At 32.6% G+C, this 24057-nt stretch overlaps 1 protein-coding gene across 1 annotated transcript; it reads right to left on the bottom strand.

Annotated features, from left to right (window-relative positions):
* Positions 1 to 659: 659 nt before the first annotated feature.
* On the bottom strand, positions 660 to 23991 carry Kpc2 (Kip1 ubiquitination-promoting complex subunit 2). The gene is given in 11 exon segments (XM_067270804.1): positions 660 to 1128; positions 1979 to 2117; positions 7845 to 7880; positions 7882 to 7932; positions 8058 to 8173; positions 8786 to 8910; positions 10000 to 10111; positions 11309 to 11411; positions 11786 to 11896; positions 11996 to 12057; positions 23564 to 23991. Coding segments are annotated over 11 exon segments (1245 nt in total). The 5' UTR covers positions 23811 to 23991; the 3' UTR covers positions 660 to 985.
* Between the last annotated feature and the right edge of the window lie 66 nt (positions 23992 to 24057).

Raw genomic sequence — 24057 nt, 5'->3', positions numbered from 1 at the left:
GGCAGCACAGTTCAAGTGGGTCTGATGTCTCCATTTCGATGAGTACTTGAAGGATGGCCTCCATGGGTAATCCATGGAAATCTTTTAAGTAATAAATAGTAATTTTTCAGAGAAATAAGCAATTTTTGGAAGTATTTACTACGTCTACACTATATTACACTAATGGCCAAATGTCTGAAGTGTTAAAGCCCTCAGCCTAACATTCACTGGGGATCTGGGGTCAAATCTAGGTGAGAAACCCGAGTAATTTTTCATAGGCAATCTGTGCTGAAACTCCGAGATGGGTGATTCATCAAGAATCATTGCAGGCCTGCAAATTCTGCAATGAATATATATTTATACACACTTAGAGGGCCTTTCTAGTGTTTTTAAAAAAACCATTACACTATCACGTGTCATAAATGAAACTAATTTGGGGTTGGCTCTGTTTACCAATCCCAAATTAGTTTCATTTACAACTCTGTCATTTTACCATGCTTATTTTTGTTTTTACTAAAAGTCTACTAATAATTCATCCCACAGCCCAACGAATGCAATGTGCATTGGTCGTTGCACCAACCTACCCGAAGACCAGTGAATATCAGAACACATTGTAGTACATCATAGTTCACCGACATGCCATTTAATGAATATCGGATCATACTAATCAACACAACCAATAGTCCTAAAGAATCTGTTTTTTATTTAACATCAACAGAAAGTATAACTTACAAATAAACGACTGCTCTTTCCGAGTGGTATTTGAGAACTCACAAATAATTAAATTCTCTGCAAACAATGAAGCTTCCACTCACGTATAATACAGAAGTTTATGTACAAGATAATTTTATAAACAAAAAACATAAAATAAAATTAACACGGCAAAATAATATTTTAATTTTATACCGCGCAGAAATTTTTTTTTTTTGTGTGTGTGTGTGTTTGTTTTGCGCAAAAAAGCGACGTGTGGAAATTTCTTTTTCTTAATAAAAAAAAAAGCTTATCGTCAATGAGAAAATGGCCTCATCATCTGAAGGGAATGCTTCTCTGCGTGATATATGCGAAAAATCTGACTGAGGAGCGGCGCGATGTCGGAGTCGTTCAACCAACGACCCGCGCTGTTGAAATTCTCCAGCATCTGCAGCAGTGCTAAAAAAATTAAGATTATAATTAGCTTTAATTAATTAAAATTACAGAACTATAGCTTCATATTTTTGAAATTTATTCTTCCAATCATTTATCTGAACACTTACAAGATTAAATTTATGTTACAAAACTAAGAAAAGAATCTTTATTCATTAAGAATAATGGAAAATTTGGTTAATATCAACAAAATTATAATATATATATATTTTTTTTAATTATTATTCTAAAATATATTCCAAAAATACTTTTTGAACTGTAGTTTATTTAAATTTAAAATGTAGACAATTATTAATGTTTTTAATTATAAATTTTTAAAAAATTGTTAATGATGAATAATTGTTCACGTCTGCTGGATTTTTATTGGGCTAGATCAGGCCTGGCCAACCCGTGACCCGCGGGCGGACCGTCATGTTAAATTGTGTGGCCCGCTAAGCGATATTGTATATCTATTAAAACTTATGTTTCCCGTTACGTGTATACCAAAACAATTAAATAAATAAAATTTGCATGTGTCGTTGTTATAATGCGCAAGTGCGAGTATGAACTCTTGGTATAACAATAAAATCTTATTCATTTTGTATTTGTTTTACTTTTTTAAAAGCATGTTTGCCTAAATTGTGGCCCACCGTAATATTACGCGTGATCAAAGTGGCCCGCAAAAACAATTTGGGTTGGCCAGGCCTGGGCTAGATTAAGGCTATTTAATAATCCAAAACAAAGCAAGTTGGTTAGAGGTAGGTCCTACCTCTAACCAAATTTGCTTTCGGAATTATTAAATAGCCTTAATCTAGCCCAATAAAAATCCAACAGATCGTTTAGTTTTAGAAACTGAATAAAATTAAAAGAAAATTACCAAATAAAGTTTTAAGGCTGTTTAATCCCAGCTGAACAATAGCATTAGCCATGATGGCTTTATATATCGACCCTTCGGGATCTAACCCGATGTCCAGATCTTCACTGTCAGATTTACGATCGTTGAGCAACCATTCGCACTACATTTAAATAAGCGAAAATATAATTAATAGTTGTATTGTGTATATAAAGATCAAATTCTCCTTTTAAAGTATTAAATAATTTATTTTTGTTGACTATGAACATAATATAGTGCTTACGACGATCACTTGGCTTTTCTTCTCCCTGTTATTTAGTTAATTTATCACTTCACTTTACGATATTTGTTTATATTTTTGTTCCATGTAAATTAAATAAATGTTGCAATCTCATCCTAGATACTGTGTAATTGTAATTAAAGTACGCTATTTAATGCTGTCTAGAAACATTTCTCAGTCCAAATTCAACCAAATTTGGTATGTTTACATTTCAGGATATGTGGACGGCAATTCCATAAAAGAAATTAGTACAGAAACTTGCCAATATGACACTTCTTGCACTGCAAGCAGCAAACATTTGTACAAGACATGCTACACAGAGATCTTAGCAAGTGCAGGGAATACTGTTCAACATGGTCTCCATTCTGAAAGAAATGTTCAGTGGGCAACTATGACCTTTGGCCATCACAGAGCATGTCACAGGTCCACAGACTACTTCAGAAAAGAATGAATGTGACTGCAAATCCACACCAGACTACAATTTTAGGCAAGTACAATGGATGGTATTAATTAAATGTTGACCTCCTCAGTTTCTTCACCTTTTGATACTCAGAGCACAAAAATGTAAAAAAACTTTACAAAATTCTGTGCGCGCGCACGCATGTATTTTGTTGGAATTTTCTGATATATTAATACAATGGTTATGATTTGCAAGATCATATATAATTTTGAAATCATGCAATCTTATAGATAAAAGTAATTGTGATAAATAAATCTTATAATATGTGTAAAATTTAAAATAATTTGCTTTATGAAAACGTGACTAAGAAATGCTTGCTGAATTACATCTCTCTTCACAAATCTAGACCAGAAACTGTCATTTCACGAATGAGACTGGAGTATTCGAAAAGAGTATGGAAGTGTATATGTTATGGACAAAGTGATTAATCAGGCATTATGAATAATGACCAAAAAGGGCACGCAGTAATAAATATTGATTAATTTATCAAATTGACCGGTCGTTATGAATACTGCTATCAACTAGTCAGGCAAAGCGATAATAATACATTAAGGAGTCATCCAACATACACTAGCCAATCGGCTCTCTGAGTTGCCAACTGTATCGCGTTGAGTGCGTATCGCGTTTAGTACCGAATTTTAAATTGTGTGACATTTTAATTTGATTAACCCTTTCCCGGCCAGGGTACCGATCTATCGTTACCCTAATTGTTTCGCAAAACGGCCAGGGTACCGATTCATCGTTACCCTGTTAAAAATCGATTTTTATAAAATTTATCGACAACAGATGTCAGCACTTGACGGTATCGTTTTGTTTATCGTCTGTTTTACATATTTTTGTCCAGGTGGTGTTCTGTCGATTAAAAAAACTTTTAATTATCGATAGTTTTTCCTTAACTTTTCATTTTCTGATCATTTTTTATTTTATTTTTAGCATATCTATGCAATAATATTACTATAATAAGTTCATTAATGCTATAATAAGTTTATTCAGCTATAATATGTTAATGCATCATCAATATTCAAGTTATGACCTTCAGTTCTGATATTTTATATATTTTTTTAATTTTTAATTTTTAATTATTTTTAAATTTAAAATATCTGAAAATGTTACATCTATTGCTACTGGTAATCATATGTTTATTACGAAAATATATAATCTTGTTTGATATAAAATGAATAAAGTATATTAGTTCATTATATTAGTTGAAAGCAGAATAAAGTTTAAATTCTAAACATATGTTTGATATAATGTGCGATAATTTCACAACGAATAAACGTACATGCATAAATGTTATATCAAATTGTACAGAACAATATTCTACGTCGTATTGGCTCAGTGGCAATAAAAATGAAGTAAGCAGGCAATGTTAATTTTGACAAATAGTAACAAATTTTCAAGTCTGAATGTCAGTTATCATATATTATTATTTTTTTCTCATAAATGTTTCAAACAAACTTTATTGAAATATGTCGTATTTAAAACTAACTATATTGTTAAATATATGTAATTTTTTCATATAAATAAAATAATAATTTAATTTTTAGTAAATTTTTAAAATAATATTGCTTGATTCACCTATTTTGACCTTGGCCGTTTTACAAAATAAAGGGGCGTGGCAAACGGCAGGCTAAGGGTTAAAAAAATTCCACTTATTTCATTTAGAAATATTTAATTTTTGTGGATTATTTCAAAATATTTTAAAAAAGAACTTGTAATCTTTTAAAACTATTATTAACTATATTAATTAAATGGTAAAATTTTACCTATGTGTACTGTACCATCATGGTGGTGATCGCAACTGTTTGTGCTCCCGACAGATTCCTCCTGGAGGGGAGCCGCCAACTGTTTAACGTCACTAGATATTGATATGCATGTTCAAGAACTACTGTGAATAAATAACTAGTGATGTTAAACAATTGGTGGCCTGCTGGCAGCTCGTCCAGGAGGAATCTGTCGAGAGCACAAACAGTCACGACCGCCACCAAATTCGGTACTAAATGCAATACGCATGTGCAACTCAGATGCAAGTGTCAGATTGGCTAGCATATGTCGGATGATCACTCCTCAACGTATTATCATCACTTTGCCCGACTAGGTGATAGCAGTATTCATAATGACTGGTCAATTTGATAAATTATTGAAATTTAATACAATGCCTGATTTTGTTGCTCATTATTCATAATACCATATTAATCCATAACTTATACACTGGTCATCTGAAATGTACTTTGGATCCAGTTAAATTCACATAAGCTGCCCCCTCAGATACTAACACAAACTTATTAGATTTTTTGAACTGAAATCAGCAAAAATGCTCAATTTATTGGATTCTCTTCCAATTTTTTCAAATACATTCATAATTTTCGGGAAAATACTGTCATGTATGCGGTCACTTATGCCATTGTAGATACCAAAAATGCCATTTCGGATTTCAGAACAAAACCAGAAACCTCCAGATGACATTTTGCAAACAATGTTGCCAGGTTGAATTACTTTATGCAAAATTCAGGCTTTTTTTTTTTAATTGACAAAAATAAAAATTATTAGCATCTTGGCTATCTTTTGAGCTAATTTTATTTTATTCAGTAACTATTTGGCTACTTTTTAATAAATTATTGGTGACATTGTATAGTACAGAAGTGTGCACAGCCTCAAGGTTTTATATTCGGCTACAAACTAGGAAATTTAATGGGTATGCATAAAAGTTCTCTCTCTCAACTTCTGCTGAAGTGGGTGAAGGAAGCAAAGTTAGCCGAGAGAGACTTCATATTGGATGGCTCAAGAGTGTTGTGCCAGATATGCCAAAATGCATTTGTGTGCATGAAGAAATCACATTTTGAGGATCGTGTGTATTCTGCAAGACATGTGCAAGCAGCTTGTTGACAGGATCAAACATCCCAGATGCTGCTCATAAAAATAGAATCTCAAGATATTTTTCTTAGATACAGCAAAGATGCAATATAGAATTGCATAAACTGAAGCATCCCTTGCTCAGGAAGTACTTAGAAAACTACACAAAGCAGGATCTTCTCAAGGAATCAACACTGAGGAGGAATTATCTTCCATGTATTCATCAGGAAGTGCTTGAAGAAATTCGTAAAGAAATTAGTGACAATGCTTTATGGTTTGCTGTAAATGAAACTACAGACAAATGCAGACGATATGTTACTTCAATGGTAGTAGGAAAACTTGATGGAAAAGACTATGCTAAAATTATGTAAATTTCTGAAGAGAAATACAGAGGAGATAACAAGATTTGTTCAGGAAAGTCAAATGCTGTTGTATAATTAAAGTAACAAATTTTTATATGATTTTATTCACGTAACCTGCCTGAATCACTCTTTACATCTGGCCGAATAAGTTTGTTTACATTTTAAAAGTCTTTATTTGTTCTGGCAAGAAACTACTTGCAAAGGCACCAATGCAAACTGCTACGTATAGCGAACGTATGCCAAATACTCCTTTGCCACCCTCTCCCATAGTCATGATATGGGGCACATGAAAAGTGGAAGTATTCTATGTGGACCATTTACAAGACTTTTAAAATTTTATCAATGAACTAGATAAATCAGAAAGCTCTTTCAGTGTGGATGGTAAGGAAACTTTGGAGAATCTATATTTAACCGCTTCTCTAGTTTACATCCACGCCCGTTTGTTAAATTTTCCAGATATTGAAGTATTAGAAGCAAGAGGGTTGTCACTTGAAGAATATCTAAAAAATTTTTCAAACAGCATAGGATTCTATATAAAACCTTCCTGGTTTATGTGGAGACAAACTTTGTTTGAAGCTGGTAGTGCTTTTGGAGAAGAACAGTGGTTTTTCTGTGTTTTGCCAAGTTAATAGCTGTCTAGACAGAAAATCATCACAGATCCCTGAGGATGTAGGGCTTGCTTTGTTGAAATACTGTCTTGTAACTATGGTCAAGGCAGTTTTTCATCATATAAAAACACTCTCACTGACCATCGACACAGTCTGACAGAAGAAAATATTAATAGATTTCTTGTATGTGCATGGTCATATTCAAACAGTTTATAATATTTTATACTGCATTAATTAATAAACAGATAACTGAAAAAAATTTGATAATTTCGTTATATATTTTTTATTATTATTTTTTTGTTGTTTTGTGAATAAATCTGAAAACGTGATCTTTTTGATCTGATTTTCAGATCCTAAACTCCACTTTTATCTATCTGAAAAATCTGGGGCTTAGTAATTACTAATTCAAGATATTGAAAGAATCATGTTGTAAATGATGTTGCCATGTTATTTCTTTTTATAACTATACGTTACAAACAGTTTTGTCAATTTTTTGTAAAGGAAATAATTCATTTTCACAGCTTTTATTTTTTCATATGATTATAAAGAAAAATTCTCCTAATTTTAATTTAAAAGCTGAAAAATTGTTATACTGGCAACTGCTCATGTATATATGGTAAATATTTTCCCTATTTTGCACAAATATTTACTTATATATATGTTTTAGGAATATAACTAGGAAACATGGGAACATTAAGTGAATAACCACATGAGGGGCATTCACAATCTGCAGTCTTTCTCAATACATTGGCTTTTGAGCTCATTTAAAAGTCATAAGTCACAAAAGATGTTGTTTCTCTTGGACCTCCACTATATTACTATGGGTGCTATGGCAAAAGCAACATTTTGCTAATTAACAAAATTCACCAACAGAGAATGATGTCAACCAATAAACTGTCATAATTGTAAATATTAGCCCAGGATTAGCTTAAATGCAATTATATAACATGGATGCTGTCGTAAAGGATTTTTAATGATTTTTAATGTTTGTAGACGTCGTAGCCTACAAAAACAGGTCGGCATCGAGATCATTTTTAATTGTGTGTAAACCGTTTGATAGTAATTTGTCTGTGATTTTTAGAAGTTTTACTTCAAGTCGCTTACTGTTTGTGGTTCCTGGTTGGAATAAAAGGATGTAAATTAGGATAAAGGACTCAAACATTGTTCATATTGCCTTAAAGTTCATTATTGAATACAATAAAATGTCCTTTAATTAATATTATTTCTACTTTTGGATTAATTTAACTATAACTAAAATAATAACCTTATCATTTAATTGGAATTAAATAAATTTAACTCAAAAATTTCCATATAAGAAATATTTTACCGCAGCTTCTTGATTATTACTGTGTATTCTGAGAGCAGTCTAATATTTCTTCTTCTGAAAAGCCCATTTCTTTAAGATTATTAAATGCCTGTAGAATTTAAAAACTAAATTATAAACAGTTTTAAACTTAAAACTTGTAATGCACTTCATAGAGAAATTAGATAATTTAATTGCTTTAAAAACAAGTAATATGAGAAAACAATAAAAGCACACCTTTAAATTTGGCCGAAATTCTTTTCTTTTATACTGTCTAAAACATTTCAATATTGTAGCTACTTTACGAGGAGCATAGGAGTTTGGATCACCTTCGGAACAGGATGCAGAACTCTCTTTATATGAAAATAAATAAATTAGATAACATTAAATTATAACAAATTTAAGTACTTGTTAGTTTTTATAATATTCAGAGTGCACCATATATATATAACTGTCCATACGAGAGCAACGGTGGAAAGTTTGTGCTGTATGTCTGAGTTTTGCTGCATAAACAGAAGAAATGTTTTGGTTAATTTGTTAATGCAAGAGTTTAGTGTTGAAGATTGAGAATGTGAAACCAAATTAAATAGCAATTAAACAGTAATAGAGTATAGAGTAAAGCCTGTTCTTGGGCTTTACTACGGTCTTGCTGAGAATACCATCAATTTAAACATATGACAAAATTTAAACCTGTAATCTACAATCTATTGTATTTAAGTTCTTGTCCTTTGTAATAAGCTTTAATTATTCTTTCACTTGGTTTTGCTTTTTCAATTGTCAACATTAATTTCTGGCATTAATGAATTAACCAAAGTGTTTCCCCTAATTACACAACAGAACCAAGACCCTTCTCACATACAGCATGAACCTCTCTTATGGATAATTGTTGGTGGCACAAACTTTATAAATATCAATTTATTTGAGAGCTTCTAGGTATTAAAGACATTTTGCCCCAAGATTTTTACCTAAACTTTGTGTCGAATCTTCTGATTTTGCTTCACAGACCTGAGAGGTTGATTCTACCGAAGCAACAGAAGGGGATTCGTCTTCATGAGCAAGCAGCCACTCGGTGGCTTCTGTCGGAGACATTCTATAATGTTAAAAACAATAATTTTGATTTATTTATTTATAATTTTTTATAAATCAATTAAACAAAATCATCGAGATAAAGCTTATAATATTAATATAAATAAGCTAAGAGAGTCACTACTAACATATCTTATTTTATTCAATAGTTTCAGGAGATTGAATTTGCAACATATTTTACGACTTAGTGTAAATCCTATTTTTTCAGGCCTTATAAGAAAAATTCGGAAAATAATTGTATTTACTTCAGTCGTTGGGCTACTATTTTGAAATTGAAGAACTATACATTCCCACCTAATTATACGAAGTGTCATACTGTACATGGCTAAGGTTCTTTTCTTCACAAATAATTAACATGAATTAAATATTTCATGAATGAATAATACAAAAAAACATGTTGGAATTTTGTTATTTAACATACATTAGTCAACAGACTTACTGTATACAGTACATATTAAATAACAAACTTCCACATATAAAAAATAAAACTTTTATTCATTCATTTATACTTTCCTTTATCTTATAAAAGTTGATTCAGATTTATAGTAATTTAAATTTATACATAAAATATCAACGAACAAGCAAATATTTATTGTGACATTGTCATAATGCCGTGCTGCAATTTTTAATCATTTTTTTTGTTCTCATTTATTTAATTTAAAATAGTGAGTACTTAATGGATAGAATTGTAAACAATTATTGCCAAATGTCAAAACTCCTTTGCATGATTTGGAGTTGTAAATATGTCAATTTTGAAGAAAATGACACTGGTAATAACAAAACTACTTCTGTAGAATAAGATGAATGGTATGATATGAGAGTGGATATTTAATGTCTGCTCTGTAACAGTTGGCAGTCACTCATATAAAAAATTCTCAGAATACAGTTTTAGATTTAGTGTTGAGTCCAAATAATAATTAAAAGATTTGCCTTGTCCAAGTTTGGGTACTCGAATCAAAAAAATTTCTTGGCAAGTCACTCACGTGAAAAATTCTCGGAGTGCGAAAGGTTAAAGGCATTCCATACTTTCTAAATTTAAATTTTATAACTTAGAATGTAATTTAAGTTATAAATATTTTAAATAAATACTTACTTATTTATTCTTAGAGCAGTAAGTGCTTTTGATTTGGGAAAGCCCATATCAGTTAACTGTTTCAAAGCATCTGCATTTATGGTTGTATCAGGTACACTACTTTCTGATTCAACTGTAAATATATTAAATATTAGAAGCAATTAGATAATGTATAATAAAATTGTAGTAACTTAGATATAAATTAAATAAAATTATTATTATTATTATAATTTATCTTTCTATCTATCAACAAACTTCATTTAAACAAGACTGAACAGTTTACGTATGGGTTGCTTTTAAAATGGTTGCAATGAAACTAACAGCAGAATATAACACATTTATTTGCTTATTATACAGAGTGAAAAATATATTGGCCTTCATTTAAGATGCTGGTTTTTTAAATGCTTTCGATATGCTTCCTTTTGAATATATCACACATTAATAATACTAAATATGGCAAAAATTAGAAAGTATTTAATATATTTACATATATAAAAAATACAGGAAGTCTACAAATCTCAATGCTCACTCCCTTGGTCATTCAGAGTAGTAATGCTTTCTTTAAGTTCATGAATAGATGTCACTTATGTCTTACAAACAATGCCCTTAATGAAGCCCCCAAAAATACCATAATGGTAATATCAGGAGACGGGTGGCCATTCTCTTGTACCCCTGCATCTAATCTAATACCCCAGGAAGTGTTAATCTGAAAATCTACTGACGACAAACTTTAAGTTAACATATATTTCACCAATAAAAGTCATTATGTACAATAGTTTTTTTGTAAAATCAATACAAAACTGTATTCTTCATTTGTGGACATCCTGTAATTCTGGTGTCATAACTAAAAATATAATTCAAAATTGAAATCATTGTTTTCAATGAGAAAGAAACAGTATATATTGAATCATACTTTATAAATCTGGGATTAGTTATAAGGTATAAGTTATAAAACTGTAAATTTCTACATTCAAAAGCAATTTAGACTAAAGTTAGGTTTACATTGGCATACGAGCTGCTACAAAGTAGATACAGACTGACAGTTTGTCTCCTTTCAGCAACTGTGTTTGTTAAGAGTTGAAAATACCTCAATTTTTTCTAAATTTAAGTTCATTTAATCGACTGACTTTTCACAAATTGTGTACAAAGTCTTATCAACTAATCACATTCTAACTTAGTTTGTGTTCACACAGTATGAAGTGAATAACATTTCTCATTGATTATTATTCATTTGTTTATTTCCATGACTTTGTGAACCTAGCTTAAATGTAATAACCTAACAATTCAATGTAATGCATAGTTTTTACAAGAGAGTTTTTGATAAACTAACCTGATGTCTCTTTAAATATATCAATAACTTCCGGATGATATCTTAGTAACTTTTCAGAAGCTTGAACAAGCGATACTAATATTTTCCTCAATTCAGAATGGAACTGAAAATATTCAATAAATCAGTATTAAATTTTATTTTATAATTAATTTTTCATTACATTTTCATATCATACTACTATTTACCTATACCAGATTATTCACATTTACATTTGAAAACATAGTTTTTGTACAACACCCCCCGAAGTAATGAAGTTCAAATCACCCCAACAAAGTGGCGAGACAATATCAAAAATATACTTTTAATTAAATCATTAATTGAACTGTGTAAATCTCATTTTATTTTATATATTGTTTACTTGTAAGAATACTTACTGACACATAGTGCCACAATCTTACACCAATAATAAACCATTAAAAATTACTCTACTCGCTTAATTTTTAATATAATAAATAGTATTTATTATCTCTCACTTACCCCAACGACGACTGGATTATCTTCGACTACTCTAAACATGTTTTTTTGAGAAATATTTGCAGTAGCGAACTGAATCTCTGCATTCATGGGACCGTGTAATTTCTGATTCCTCTAAAAGTGAAGTTATAAATTTGATATATTTTACTTTGAATTATTATTATTATTTTTAATCTTAAATCTAAATCAATAGAAACAATTTAAGTATCTTACTTCTTCAGCCGTTTCTTCAGATTTCTCAGGTTGTAATCTTCCTTTTAACAGCAATAACTCTTCTTTTATAAAAAAATAAAAACAAATTGTATTAGAATTTAGATAAGTTACTTCAAAATTATTATTATGTTGGGTTATGTGAGATATACTCGGTTAACACCGGTGGCTGTGTACTATGCCGGACCAAAGTCAAGGCATAGCAACCAAAATAAAAATTAAAGAAGTGTATCAGTATGTGTCTGTATTCAGGAATTTCCTAACGATATGACATGTATTCAATACAGTAGCCTTCTGTAGTGTGATGTAAGTGTTTCTATTCAATTGTAATGTGCCCAGGCTTTTGTGTAGTGTGTGTGGTATGGCACCTGTAGAGGAGAGAACGACAGGTACAATAAGCACCCTATCCATCCTCCACAGATGCCTTATTTCTTGGGAGAGTTCTGTGTACTTACTGATTTTTCCAGTGAATGTGTTTTGTACATTATGAGTGTTTGGAATGGATATGTCTATAATGTATGTGATTTTATTGTGTTTGTCAATGAGTGTGATGTCAGGTCTGTTGTGGTAAATTGTTTTATCTGTGATTATGGCTCTGTCGTAGCACATTTTGTGCGTGCTGTTTTCCAATACTGTCTGTGGAATGTATACAAGTTACTATGCCAAATTTCATTTCTTAATCTTTACCCCATTGTTAGATATTAAATGAAATAGATGCCAATGCAAGCACATATCCACAAAATTTTTAACCCCCCGTTTTTCATTCTATCTCAAATGTTGGATTCAGAAATCTCAAAATTTGACACGATTACAATACTTCCTCGTGTTACGTAAACATAACAGCCGGGGAAAGTAAAACTGATAACTGTGAAAATGTTTAATTAAAATAATAAAATAGTCTATCAACAAACATCCTTGAATATCTTGTAAACAATTGTATATATGGAAATAAATACAAAATGTTATCGAATGTGCAATTTGATTTATAGTTGACTTGACTGCGCACTACCTACACAAAACATTATTCTAATATGTATTTTGTAAAGTCATAATTTTCAAAACTATTGTGTCACCCACTGTTGCATATTTATCCTCACCCACCTAAAAAGCGTGATGTAACACACATTATTAACATTTGCTCACAGATAGGTAAAGTACACCTGCATTTCAAACTACAAATTTCAGTGTTTATAATGCATATTAAAGTGCATATATATATATATATATATATGGCATCTTTATGTGCGTATGTATGAGCATATATTGTGATTTTAAATGCATATAAATCAACCCTTTATTAATATTTATACAGAAAATATAGAATCTTAAACCCTAACCCATTACACTCCATATAAGCATTAATCTCAGTTTACGTAAAACTTATATGGAATCGATCTACCAAGTAAACCGAGAATTAGATGTAAAAATATATAAATAAAACTGATTTGTCGTGATGTTTTTAAATACTAAAATGTAAAATATTAGAAATAATACTACTTTTACATATATATTATACAATTCTTTTGAATTATCCAATAATAATTCAGCTATATTCCTAACTTCTAATTGCCTTACTGGCATTTACAAATGTACAAATAATCGCATATTACGATAATTAAAGTGGTTTGAATTTAAGTGAGATTTTTAAGTAAATAGTAAAAATATCGTGTAATTACACTATTCATTTTTTTAATTAAAATTTTATTTTAAAGTGTAGCTGAATTCTGGAAAATGTAAATAATTATTCTCAGAATTTTTCTATATTTATATAGATCATAGTATTTGAGATTAGTCACTGAGAATAATGGCAATGTCTTAGAAGAGATGAGAGGAAAACAAGTAATTATATAAATATGCATATCCAAAACCAGCAAGAGATAGTCATTCAAGAAGATAAAAGGATAAAAAGTAAAGAAGTCCCTTAAAGAAGTTGCTAAAGCAAGGCCTTCAACAGAATTGTATGCTTTGGCATGAGGTTTCAGCACTCAAAACCCTTTCCCATCAGACCATGGCCTTTCCTATTTGCAAACCAATTGGAAAAATGGATACTGCAACTAGCTCCACACTGATATCAGTTTTATTCCTATAGATTATGCGGTTATCCTTTTGAAAGAAGGCCGACTTAACCTTTTTTCTAAAGGATGACCCTCAGAAAAGCCAAGTTTATTGTTTTGTTTTTCTGTATCGTTCGACCCATTTTCGAGATACGAAGGTTAAAATATATTGTGATATTTTCAGAACCTTAAGATTGCATGCAATAAACGAGGACATTGTGATGCATTCGGGATAAATTTTATACCTCTGAAGATACTTGAAACATTACAAAATTTAAAAATTTATTGTCTAACCCTATTCACAAAATTTTTAATATTGTTACAAATAAGGCTGTCGAAAACTTGGTGTAAGGCACGGGGATAGCTATATCCCCGTGCCTTACACCAAGTTTCCGACAGCCTTGTTTGTAACAATACAACAGACAAAGTGTGTGAAATGTTTTTTTAATTAATAAATAGCTGCCTTGAAGAGTAATTTTAATTTATAGGGGTAGGAACCATTACAAACCCTTAGTTTTCTCTGAGTCCAAGAAAACATCCCCAGATTCCCCCTCTCTATGTCCTTGGCTAAAAGATAAAAATAACTCTAACCAAAATACTCCAATGACAATTGTAAAAATACTTAAAAACATTGCTCATAATTAAAGACTAGGCATTCAGAGTTCTCTGTAAAAAACTATGTGATAGAATTCAGCCAAATTTGATATACACGCTGTTCCAAGTATGCAGTTTCGATTTTTAGAAAAAGTTTTACTTCAAAATTCTGCCACTACAGCAAAATTTGGCATTGCCATGCCCTTAACATGCCTTTCAGGAGCTAGAAAACAAAATGCAATCATTTTATTTCTATTATGGATGTAAAAAAGTTTAAGACTCACGTCAATTACAGACGTGGAATCTGGAATGAGCGGGTAAGAGTTTAATACACAATATACGATCAGACATAGTGAGCACGTGTCTAAAAATCATGGAAAACATTTTGCAACTTCTTTTCTACTCAAAATTCACTATAAGACATACGTAACAGGATTATTATGAAGATAGCAGCGGCAAACCTTGTCCTAACAGATAAATTTCAAAATAAATTTTTTCCCGAAAACCGAAACCAATATTCGAGATGGTATACACAGCAAATATGGTTGAGCCATAATTAGAATCACCAAAGGAGCCCTGTTTAATGAAGAAAATTTAAGATTAAGATAGCTGTAAATAGCCTGTTTGCTATATGATAGATTAGATCCTCCCTTAAAGTTCACGTGTCTACGCTTATTTTTTTGAAGTAAAAATCTACAGGGAGGTTTCGGCCTTACAGACCTTTAGTAATATCTTAGAAGAACCTAGAATGATAATAACAATAATAAATACCCATATTTAAAACATCTTTATAGTAAATTTAAGTCAGAAATTCCCCTTAATATAACGAAGTTCGTTGAAAATAATACAGTAAACATTTCCGAGGTCTTTACGTAGATATAAACAAACAGCCATAGCTCAATTTCTAATAGCAAAGTCATTTTACGACTAGAATTGATTAAATTAATTTAATAATTAAACTTTTAGATATTTAGACTTGAAAATATTTGACGGACTTCTTTACTTTAGAGTATTTTGTTTTTGAATTACGTCCTCTTAAAATAGATTTTAGAAAAAAATCTATATACGTACATATATAATGAGATTACTCGGAAAAAATCCTCATATCAATGTTTAATAATTATGCATACGACCTCAAAAATATTGTAGTACAACTATATAAACAACATAAAATTTTAATAACATGTGACGTAAAGAAAATTATTGATTAAATAAAGTGAGCCATGTGCCGTCTCGACGACTCCTGCGGCACGTGGCCGAAACTAAAAAATTTATCATAACTAAAATTATTATTTTCGACGTCGCCTTTGGGGAATCAAAATATTTAATTTTAATAAATGTTTTAGTTTAGATCTTTAATTAACCTTTTTAAAAAACATTGCTACATGTTAATTAAAAGAGAGTAATGCTAATTAATTAAAATAAACACTTAATACCGATGTATTTTTTCATCTGAATTACAATTAGAATAATGATTGGTGGCTCAACCTTGACATTTCTTCTATCTGCTTTGCAGTTTACAATAAATTTCTATGTAAACAATATTCATTTTATTTATATAGATTAGATTACTATAAATATTATTTTTAAAAACTTTAACAAAGAATAATTGACATGCCAAAAAACATGCTGTAATTTATAATAATATAAAACAAATGAATAATAATTCTTTAAAAATAAACAGACAGCACAGATAATGTAATGTTCTAAATGCCTAATTATTGCTCCAAAAGCGTCAAGTTTGTATTGTGGAGGGTCATGTGAGGAATATAGAGGATTGTAGGAGAGTTTCTGATATACTTTGGTCTAGTGCCAACATCCATATCTATGGAAGGTATATCGATGACATTTTGACTGTACGGAACAACAAACCTGATGTTGAACAATGTCTACAGTATGTTAATTCCATCCTCTATGGCCTGACTTTAACTTAGGACCAGGAAAGTCATTGTCAATGCCATTTATCACACTACAGGGTGGCCACATCAAGACCAAAGTATACCAGAAACCCTCCTACGATCCTCTGTATATTCCTCGGTCCTCACATGACCCTCCACAATACAAACTTGCAGTCTTCAGGGCATTACAGAAGCATATAAACACTGCCTGGACATTTTAGATAGAATAAAAAACAAATTTAATTGTTACTTTTTCTATTCGTGGATAAAATCCTTTAAAAGATGGATCAATAAGAATAAATTATTTTCCTAGAGACAGTAGACAAGACATTTGATTGAAGATGGAAGACGAAACTTGGACAGTTACTCTTTCGATTGACATACGTGGTATACGTCTCGGATAATAATTAATGCAATTACGGTAACTTAAAATGACAGCATTCATTTTGGAAGACCCTTATTTCTGAAACAAATCTTCAAATATTTAAATTCGAAAATTAAATAAGTGAAATTGAGCGATCGTAAAGCGAATTTTTTTTCTTTTTGAACTGTTTTATCTTCAGTCGAAAAAACCGAAAAAAGAAAAAGGAAATTAGTGTATCTCAGCCAGCGTTGTGGACACTGAACACATTACAAGAACGAAAGTTGACCAATGAGGGGCAAAAACCCGAAACGTGTAAAATTAGTTACCGTATCAACTAAATAAAGGTGGAGTCAAAAGCCAAGCGATTGAGTTAATAACACGATCTTGTGTTTAACAATTCGAATAAGCTGTTTTATCTTGTAAAACATATTACGGGAGATATCGTTTTTAAATATTTGACATTTGACATTAAAAGAAACACTTGTGATATGTCGTATCTCTTATGTAAAACTGTATCTAATCAATTTTTAATTATTGGATATTTTGTAATAATTATTTAAGTAATTTTGCTATCGCTTGCAAATAAATACATTGACAATGATAATATTAAAGATATTTTACTTGAATAAACGATAACTTCATTTAAATTCCTGAAGATAATCTGTCAAGAATTTTGCAGTCTAAAATTGGAAACTAAGATCTATAGAAAAACTATAGTATTTGTAATTAAATATTTCTCAATACAGTTGACTCCGCATAAGTTGACACCGTAGATTAATTAGTCAATTTTCTGTGGTCCTGGCCGACTTACATAAACAATAATGTTATTAATGTTAAAAGACTCGATTTACTTGACATTGTTTAACTCGTCACCACTGGATAAATCAACATAGTTTTTCTGTTTCACACTTTTTTGACGTCTGATAAGTCGACTCCCCTCCTGCAAAAATGAATTCACACCATACAATAAGCTGTGGTGTGAACTCATTTTTTCAGGGGGCAGTCGACTTATCAGAATTCTAAAAAGTGTGAAACAGAAAAAGTATGTTGATTTATCCAGTGGTGACGAGTTAAACAATGTCGAGTAAACCGAGTTTTTTAACGTTAATAACATTAATGCCTACGTAAGTCGGTCAGGACCACAAAAAATTTACTACGTAACCGACGAGTGACGAGTTATCCGGGTGTCGACTTATGCGGAGTCAATTATATATTATATTTATAATATATTACAACATCCATATCAAGTATTACAAAACAACAAATCATATTGTACAGTTGGAAAATAAATAAACTGCCATCGCAGAAAACATATTCATACTTGTATAAACTTTCCATTTTGAAACTCTAAATCAGGGGTCCTCAAACTTTCTTGAGTGTTGACCCCTTCCTCTTTATTTTGGTAATACGAATATCTACATAAACAAACATCATGAAACCCAATAAATTTGTAAAGCCACACAACCACTTGATTACATCAGACTACTTTTCTGCGATTATATTTATTTAATTACAAAATTACTGTTATATATCTCATCATGCCAGGGTTGAGCAATGGCCAGCTGAGTGCCATGGGTAGGAGTTTACAGGATGAGGGCTGTGAAGGCGTCCCCAGTTGGCACTATATCTAACCAAGGATGGTTATATATTTAAATATGTCTGGAAGAGATTGGAACAGAGGCTCGGGTAGTATAACTGGCAGCTCATTTGCACAGTAACTAGGAGTTGCGGGTTCGAGTCATGCTCTCGCCAATTCTTTTCTTCCAAAATATTCTAAATTATTTAATTAATAATATCATTTAGAGCAGGGGTATCCAGAGTGGTTGATACTGACTACTCTGGATACCCCTGCTCTAAATGGAATGTCTTCAACTTAGATTACAATTAACTAACCTCTGGAATAGCTACACTTTTTTAACTATTTCTAAAATGTTCGAGTACTTCGAGACTTTGGTAAATGTTCATCTTCGAGACGTATACATGTTTTAAGAATCTATCCTTGAAAGGAAGTTCTCACAGTTTAGAATGTTTAATTCAAACTATTTTTATTCAAAGAAGGAGATTCTGTTTATCTGACCCTCTACTAAAGGAAACTGTTTCTCAAAATAATTTACATCTGTATTTATAGAAATAGTTACTCATATATTAGGGGGACTGGAAAGTAATGTCAATATTTGTTTATCATTTATCAGCTCATTGTGTACTTCAAAGCCCTGCCAAAGACATTTTAAGGTTAAAGTGACTTGTTTACTTGTAAATAATTAAATCTTAAATTTTTTTTTGAAGTTTTGGGTGAAATGGCCAGCCAAATACCAGAACAGGTACAGTACATATCCGGCATTGTATGCTTTTTGAGTTTCACAAGGGTAGTAATGCAACAGTTGCTACCAAAAACATTTGTGATGTTTATCCAAGTGCATTAGACGTTCATAAATACCAAAGGTGGTTTTTTAAGTTCAGATACAAGAATTTTGATCTTTCCAACTTGTATCGATCAGGAAGACCAGCAACTTTAGATAATGACGTGTTAAGGGTGGAAGTGGAAGCAAATCTGTCAGACAATTGAGGAACTCTCAAACACTCTTAACCAACTTTGGTTGACCATCCAAGAACATTTGCAGCAGATCGGTAAAGTATGCAGAGAAGGTGTTTGAGTCCCACATAATCTGTCTGAAGAAAACAAAGCTAACCGATCCACCACATGCAACTTTATTGTTTCAATGGCACAATACAAAAGCGTTTTTGATCGCTTGATCACTGGAGATGAAAAATGGGTGCTCTGTGATAATCCAAAACAGTGAAAGGCAGTGGTTCTGTCCAAATGATTCGCCACAAAGTACTGCTAAGCCAGGTTTACATCCCAAAAAGGCGCTTTTGTGTGTTTGGTGAAGTATTCTTGGAATTGTTCACTTTGAAGTGCTGAAACCTGGACAAACTGCGAATGCAGACCTTCGCTGTGAACAATTTGATCGAGTAAATCAATCTTTAATTGAAAAGTGGCCAGCAATTGTCAACAGAAAAGGCATTATTCTGCAACATGATAATGCAAGACTGCAATGTGCAAGATGAACCCTGGGAAAAAATCAATGAATTGAAGTGAGAGGTACTGCCTCACCCATCATACTCACCCAACATTGCACCATCGGATTTCCATTTGTTCCAATTGCTACAACACTTTCTGTGACGAAAAATTTGAAAATTTGGATGATATCCACCAAAATGTCATCTCCAGTTATTTTGCTCAAAAACCAATTGATTTTTATCAATCTCGCATTAAAAATTTGCACACTAGATGGCAAAAGGTTGTTGATAACAAGGGTGATTACATCATTAATTAAAAATAAAAAAAATTTAAAAATTTATTTGTTTGAATTTAATGTAAAAAATGACATTACTTTCTGGTCTCCCTAATACTCTAATAAAGCAGAAGTTAGTAGTTAATTTGTTCTAAATTATTTAATAAATTATTATAATTATTAATTTAGATAAGAGATGGTGCCTAATGTCTGCCTCTAGTACCAAATTACTGTTTCTAATAATTAATTATAGCATAATAATTGTCTGATTAGTTATGGCAAGAGTTTGGGTTCGTAGTTACTTTAATAATAAACCAAATGAAAGCATAGTTGTTAAATGACTCCGATTTTAAGTCAATGTAAAGGATTTCAAAATCAACTTTACTATGGTATTTCAGCATACAAATTCATTCATTTCCTTTAATGCTGCATATGGCACCATATTAACACTTTATACACTAAAGAATATTAAGCTTATTCCTGAATAATTTAACTAAATACTACATGTTTCCTGTGCATAAACAAATGAAAGTGGAATTATATATGACCAAATATATGCTAATCTGTAAACATCTATAGAAATGTATGATATTGAGACCTTGAATAAGTTCTCGCTGTTTTTTCGTAAAAATTAATGCTTTATTTAAAAAAAGTCATACAAAACATGTTACTGAAAGTATTGTCCATCACTAGCCACTACTTTCTCCCATCGTTCTGGCAGCATTTGAATTCCACGTCAGAAAAATGATACGTCTTTTGAGGCTATCCAAGAATCAACCCAATTTTTGGCATCTTCATAAGAATGGAAGTGCTGCTCAGCCAGGCCATGTGTCATCGATCGGAACAAGTGATAATCGGAAGGGGCAATGTCTGGTGAATACGGCGGGTGGGGTAAGACTTCCCATTTAAGTGTTTCCAAGTAGGTTTTCACCAGTTGTGCAACATGTGACCGAGCATTGTCATGTTGCAAAATCACTTTGTCATGTCTCTGCTCGTACAATGGCCGTTTTTCTTTTAATGCTTGGCTCAAACACATCAATTGTAGTCGATAGCGATCTCCTGTGATGGTTTCATTCGGTTTGAGCAGCTCATAATAAACTACACCTAGCTGATCCCATCAAATGCAGAGCAGAAGCTTTGAGCCATGGATATTCGGCTTTGCCGATGATGTTGATGCATGGCCAGGCTTACCCCATGATTTTCTACGCTTAGGATTATCGTAGTGAATCCACTTTTCATCCCCAGTCACGATACGATGCAGAAAACCTTTCCTTTTCTACCGTTGAAGCAGCTGTTCGCATGTGAAAAGACGCCGTTCGACATCTCTTGGCTTCAACTCGTACGGCACCCAATGTCCTTGCTTTTGAATCATTCCTAATCCTTTCAAACGTTTTGAAACTGTTGTATGATCAACTCCTAATGATTCTGCAAGTTCAGCTAGCATCTGACATGAGTCTTCATGAAGTAATGCCTCCAATTCCTCGTCTTCAAACTTTTTCGGTGCGCCAGAACGTTTTTTATCTTCAATGTCAAAATCATTATTTTTGAAGCGTCTAAACCAATCTCTGCATGTTGTTTCCGACAGAGCATGGTCACCGTAAGTCTCAACAAGAATTCTGTATGCTTCAGCTGCAGATTTTTTTTGAATAAAATAGTGCAATAAAATTCCCCGCAAATACTCTTTTTTTGGCACAAAATGCGACATTTTTAACACCACGAGAAAAAAAGTTGTTAACACTTCAGCGAAATGACATATACTGATTTTCAAGGTCGCTTATTGTACTTCCTTACAGATGCGTCACCATCTAAAAATACACGCACACAGTTCTAGTAACGCCCCCTGCTGTAAAACAGCGAGAACTTATTCAAGGTCCCAATAAAATGAGCTAGTTTCTCTCAGTCTCTTTGAATGATATTCAAAAGTAGGTTTTATTACACAACGTTCAATTTTCCATTAATGTAAGAATGGTATGCAATCCTTGCACTGAACCAATAATATTTAGAAGAATAGCCAGATAGCCTAGTGGTAAGGTTAGCCTATCACCGTAGAGGCCCTAGAATGAATTCAAATGTGTCAAAAACCCTAGAAAAGCCCCTGGCCTCCAAGCAGAATCCATGACTAGCTAGATAAGAATGTATTAATGCTTCTTGCCCTTCAACTCATTTAATATTACAATACTTGTGCCATCACACACAATAATACACACTATCATCATCAATACAAGTCCAAAATGCGTTTCAAGCTCTTTGGTCCTCCTTGTAGAAAGCTATGTCAGTTTGATAAGTCCTCAAGAACGAGTGTGCGTGATAGCAACACACATTGTAATGTTAATTGATAAAAAGAACCACTTAATGCCCACAGGTGCAAAGTGTAAAAAAACAAGCCTCTAGAAAAGACTAGTTTCCTCATTTTTACGATCAAACAGTCATTAAATATGCAGGTAAATTATAAATTGTTTAATTTTATTGATGAAAAGGCAAATGTCTTTCAGAGAGGTGCCTTTTCGGCACAATTCTAGGTCCGAATGACGCGGTTGGGACTTTAACAGAACTGTAGAACATACTGATAGGAACAAAAAAGTCTAATGAACCATGGGTGTACGAGCGCGCCTTTGCGAGATATAGGCCCCCCAAAATGACTATATGGCAGCGAACATGGCGGCCCAACTGACCTCTCGTACGGGCGCCATCACACGCCGCCATGTGCTAAACTAGTGATCGATTCACGGTAGTTCTTGAACAAAGTAAAAAAATGGGGGAAACGTCTACTAAAGGCAATTTTAACGGCAAGCGACGGGACTCCCGGGACTCCCGACTGATCTTTCGTATGGGCGCCACCACACGCCACCATGTGCTAAACTAGTGATCGATTCACGGTAGTTCTTGAACAAAGTAAAAAAATGGGGAAAACGTCTACTAAAGGCAATTTTAACGGCAAGCGACGGGACTCCCGTAAAATCGTAAAAAAAATATTGGGTCACGTGACCCGGCTTTTTTGCTCGCGAACCCGCATAACGTAGGCGCAACTTTCAAGGGCTATATCTCGCGAACGCGCACATATACAGGTATGGTTCCTTTGACTTTTTTGCTTCCCCAGGGGAGGTCGACAATTTGCCCCCCGTCCCCACCGTATCACTCGGTCCTAGAATCTTGCCGGTTCCTTTGACTTTTTGGCTCCCTCGAATACGGTCTATGGTCCTGGTGGTGCTGGGAATGTACAGTTTTGTACATGTAAATAAAAGAAGAGAAGCTCCGGAAGAGTACTCGTAACACAAAATCCGCACACGCGTACCTTCCAGTCGCTTCCCAAATAGTAAACATAAAGCAAAGGTAAGTATATAATAAACAGACAGACAAACAGACACCTTTCTCTTCAAGATTCTCTTCTCTGATGGTGCATTCATCGAGGAGACGTTGTCCCTTGGTGACGGAGACCAATCTATACTGATCTGCAGTCTTGATACACGAAAGAGGGTGAAAGAAGTGGACCAAGGCCATCTGCTTCAGCTGATCGACCGTGATTTCCGGGTAAACGCTGACGATCCATTCTTCCCCCAAACAGTTGATCACTTTAACCTTCATCACCGATATGTGACCATCGTTCACAAACATAACGATCCTCGCGCCGATTTACTGCTGGCTTACGCACTCTTCCATTCTAACCGATTCCTTCTAACTCCCACGAAAGCGACGATCCATTATCTATTTCGTCTTCTTTATATAAAAATTTTCGATGGTGTGTATCAAAATGCGTTTTTGCCTTCCAGCAAAATATCAAAAGAGTGTTGCCAGATCCGTTCCCACCCATCTGGCAACATTTAATTTTTGTTAAATTTCCTTATTAATAATAAGAGATTTT

The sequence above is a fragment of the Centruroides vittatus genome, unplaced genomic scaffold (assembly GCF_030686945.1).
Source record: "Centruroides vittatus isolate TY-2023 unplaced genomic scaffold, ASM3068694v2 contig_378, whole genome shotgun sequence".
NCBI classification, from domain to species: Eukaryota; Metazoa; Arthropoda; class Arachnida; order Scorpiones; family Buthidae; genus Centruroides; species Centruroides vittatus.
The sequence above is the reverse complement of the archived record's forward strand: the minus strand, read 5'-3'. Positions and strand labels throughout refer to the sequence as shown.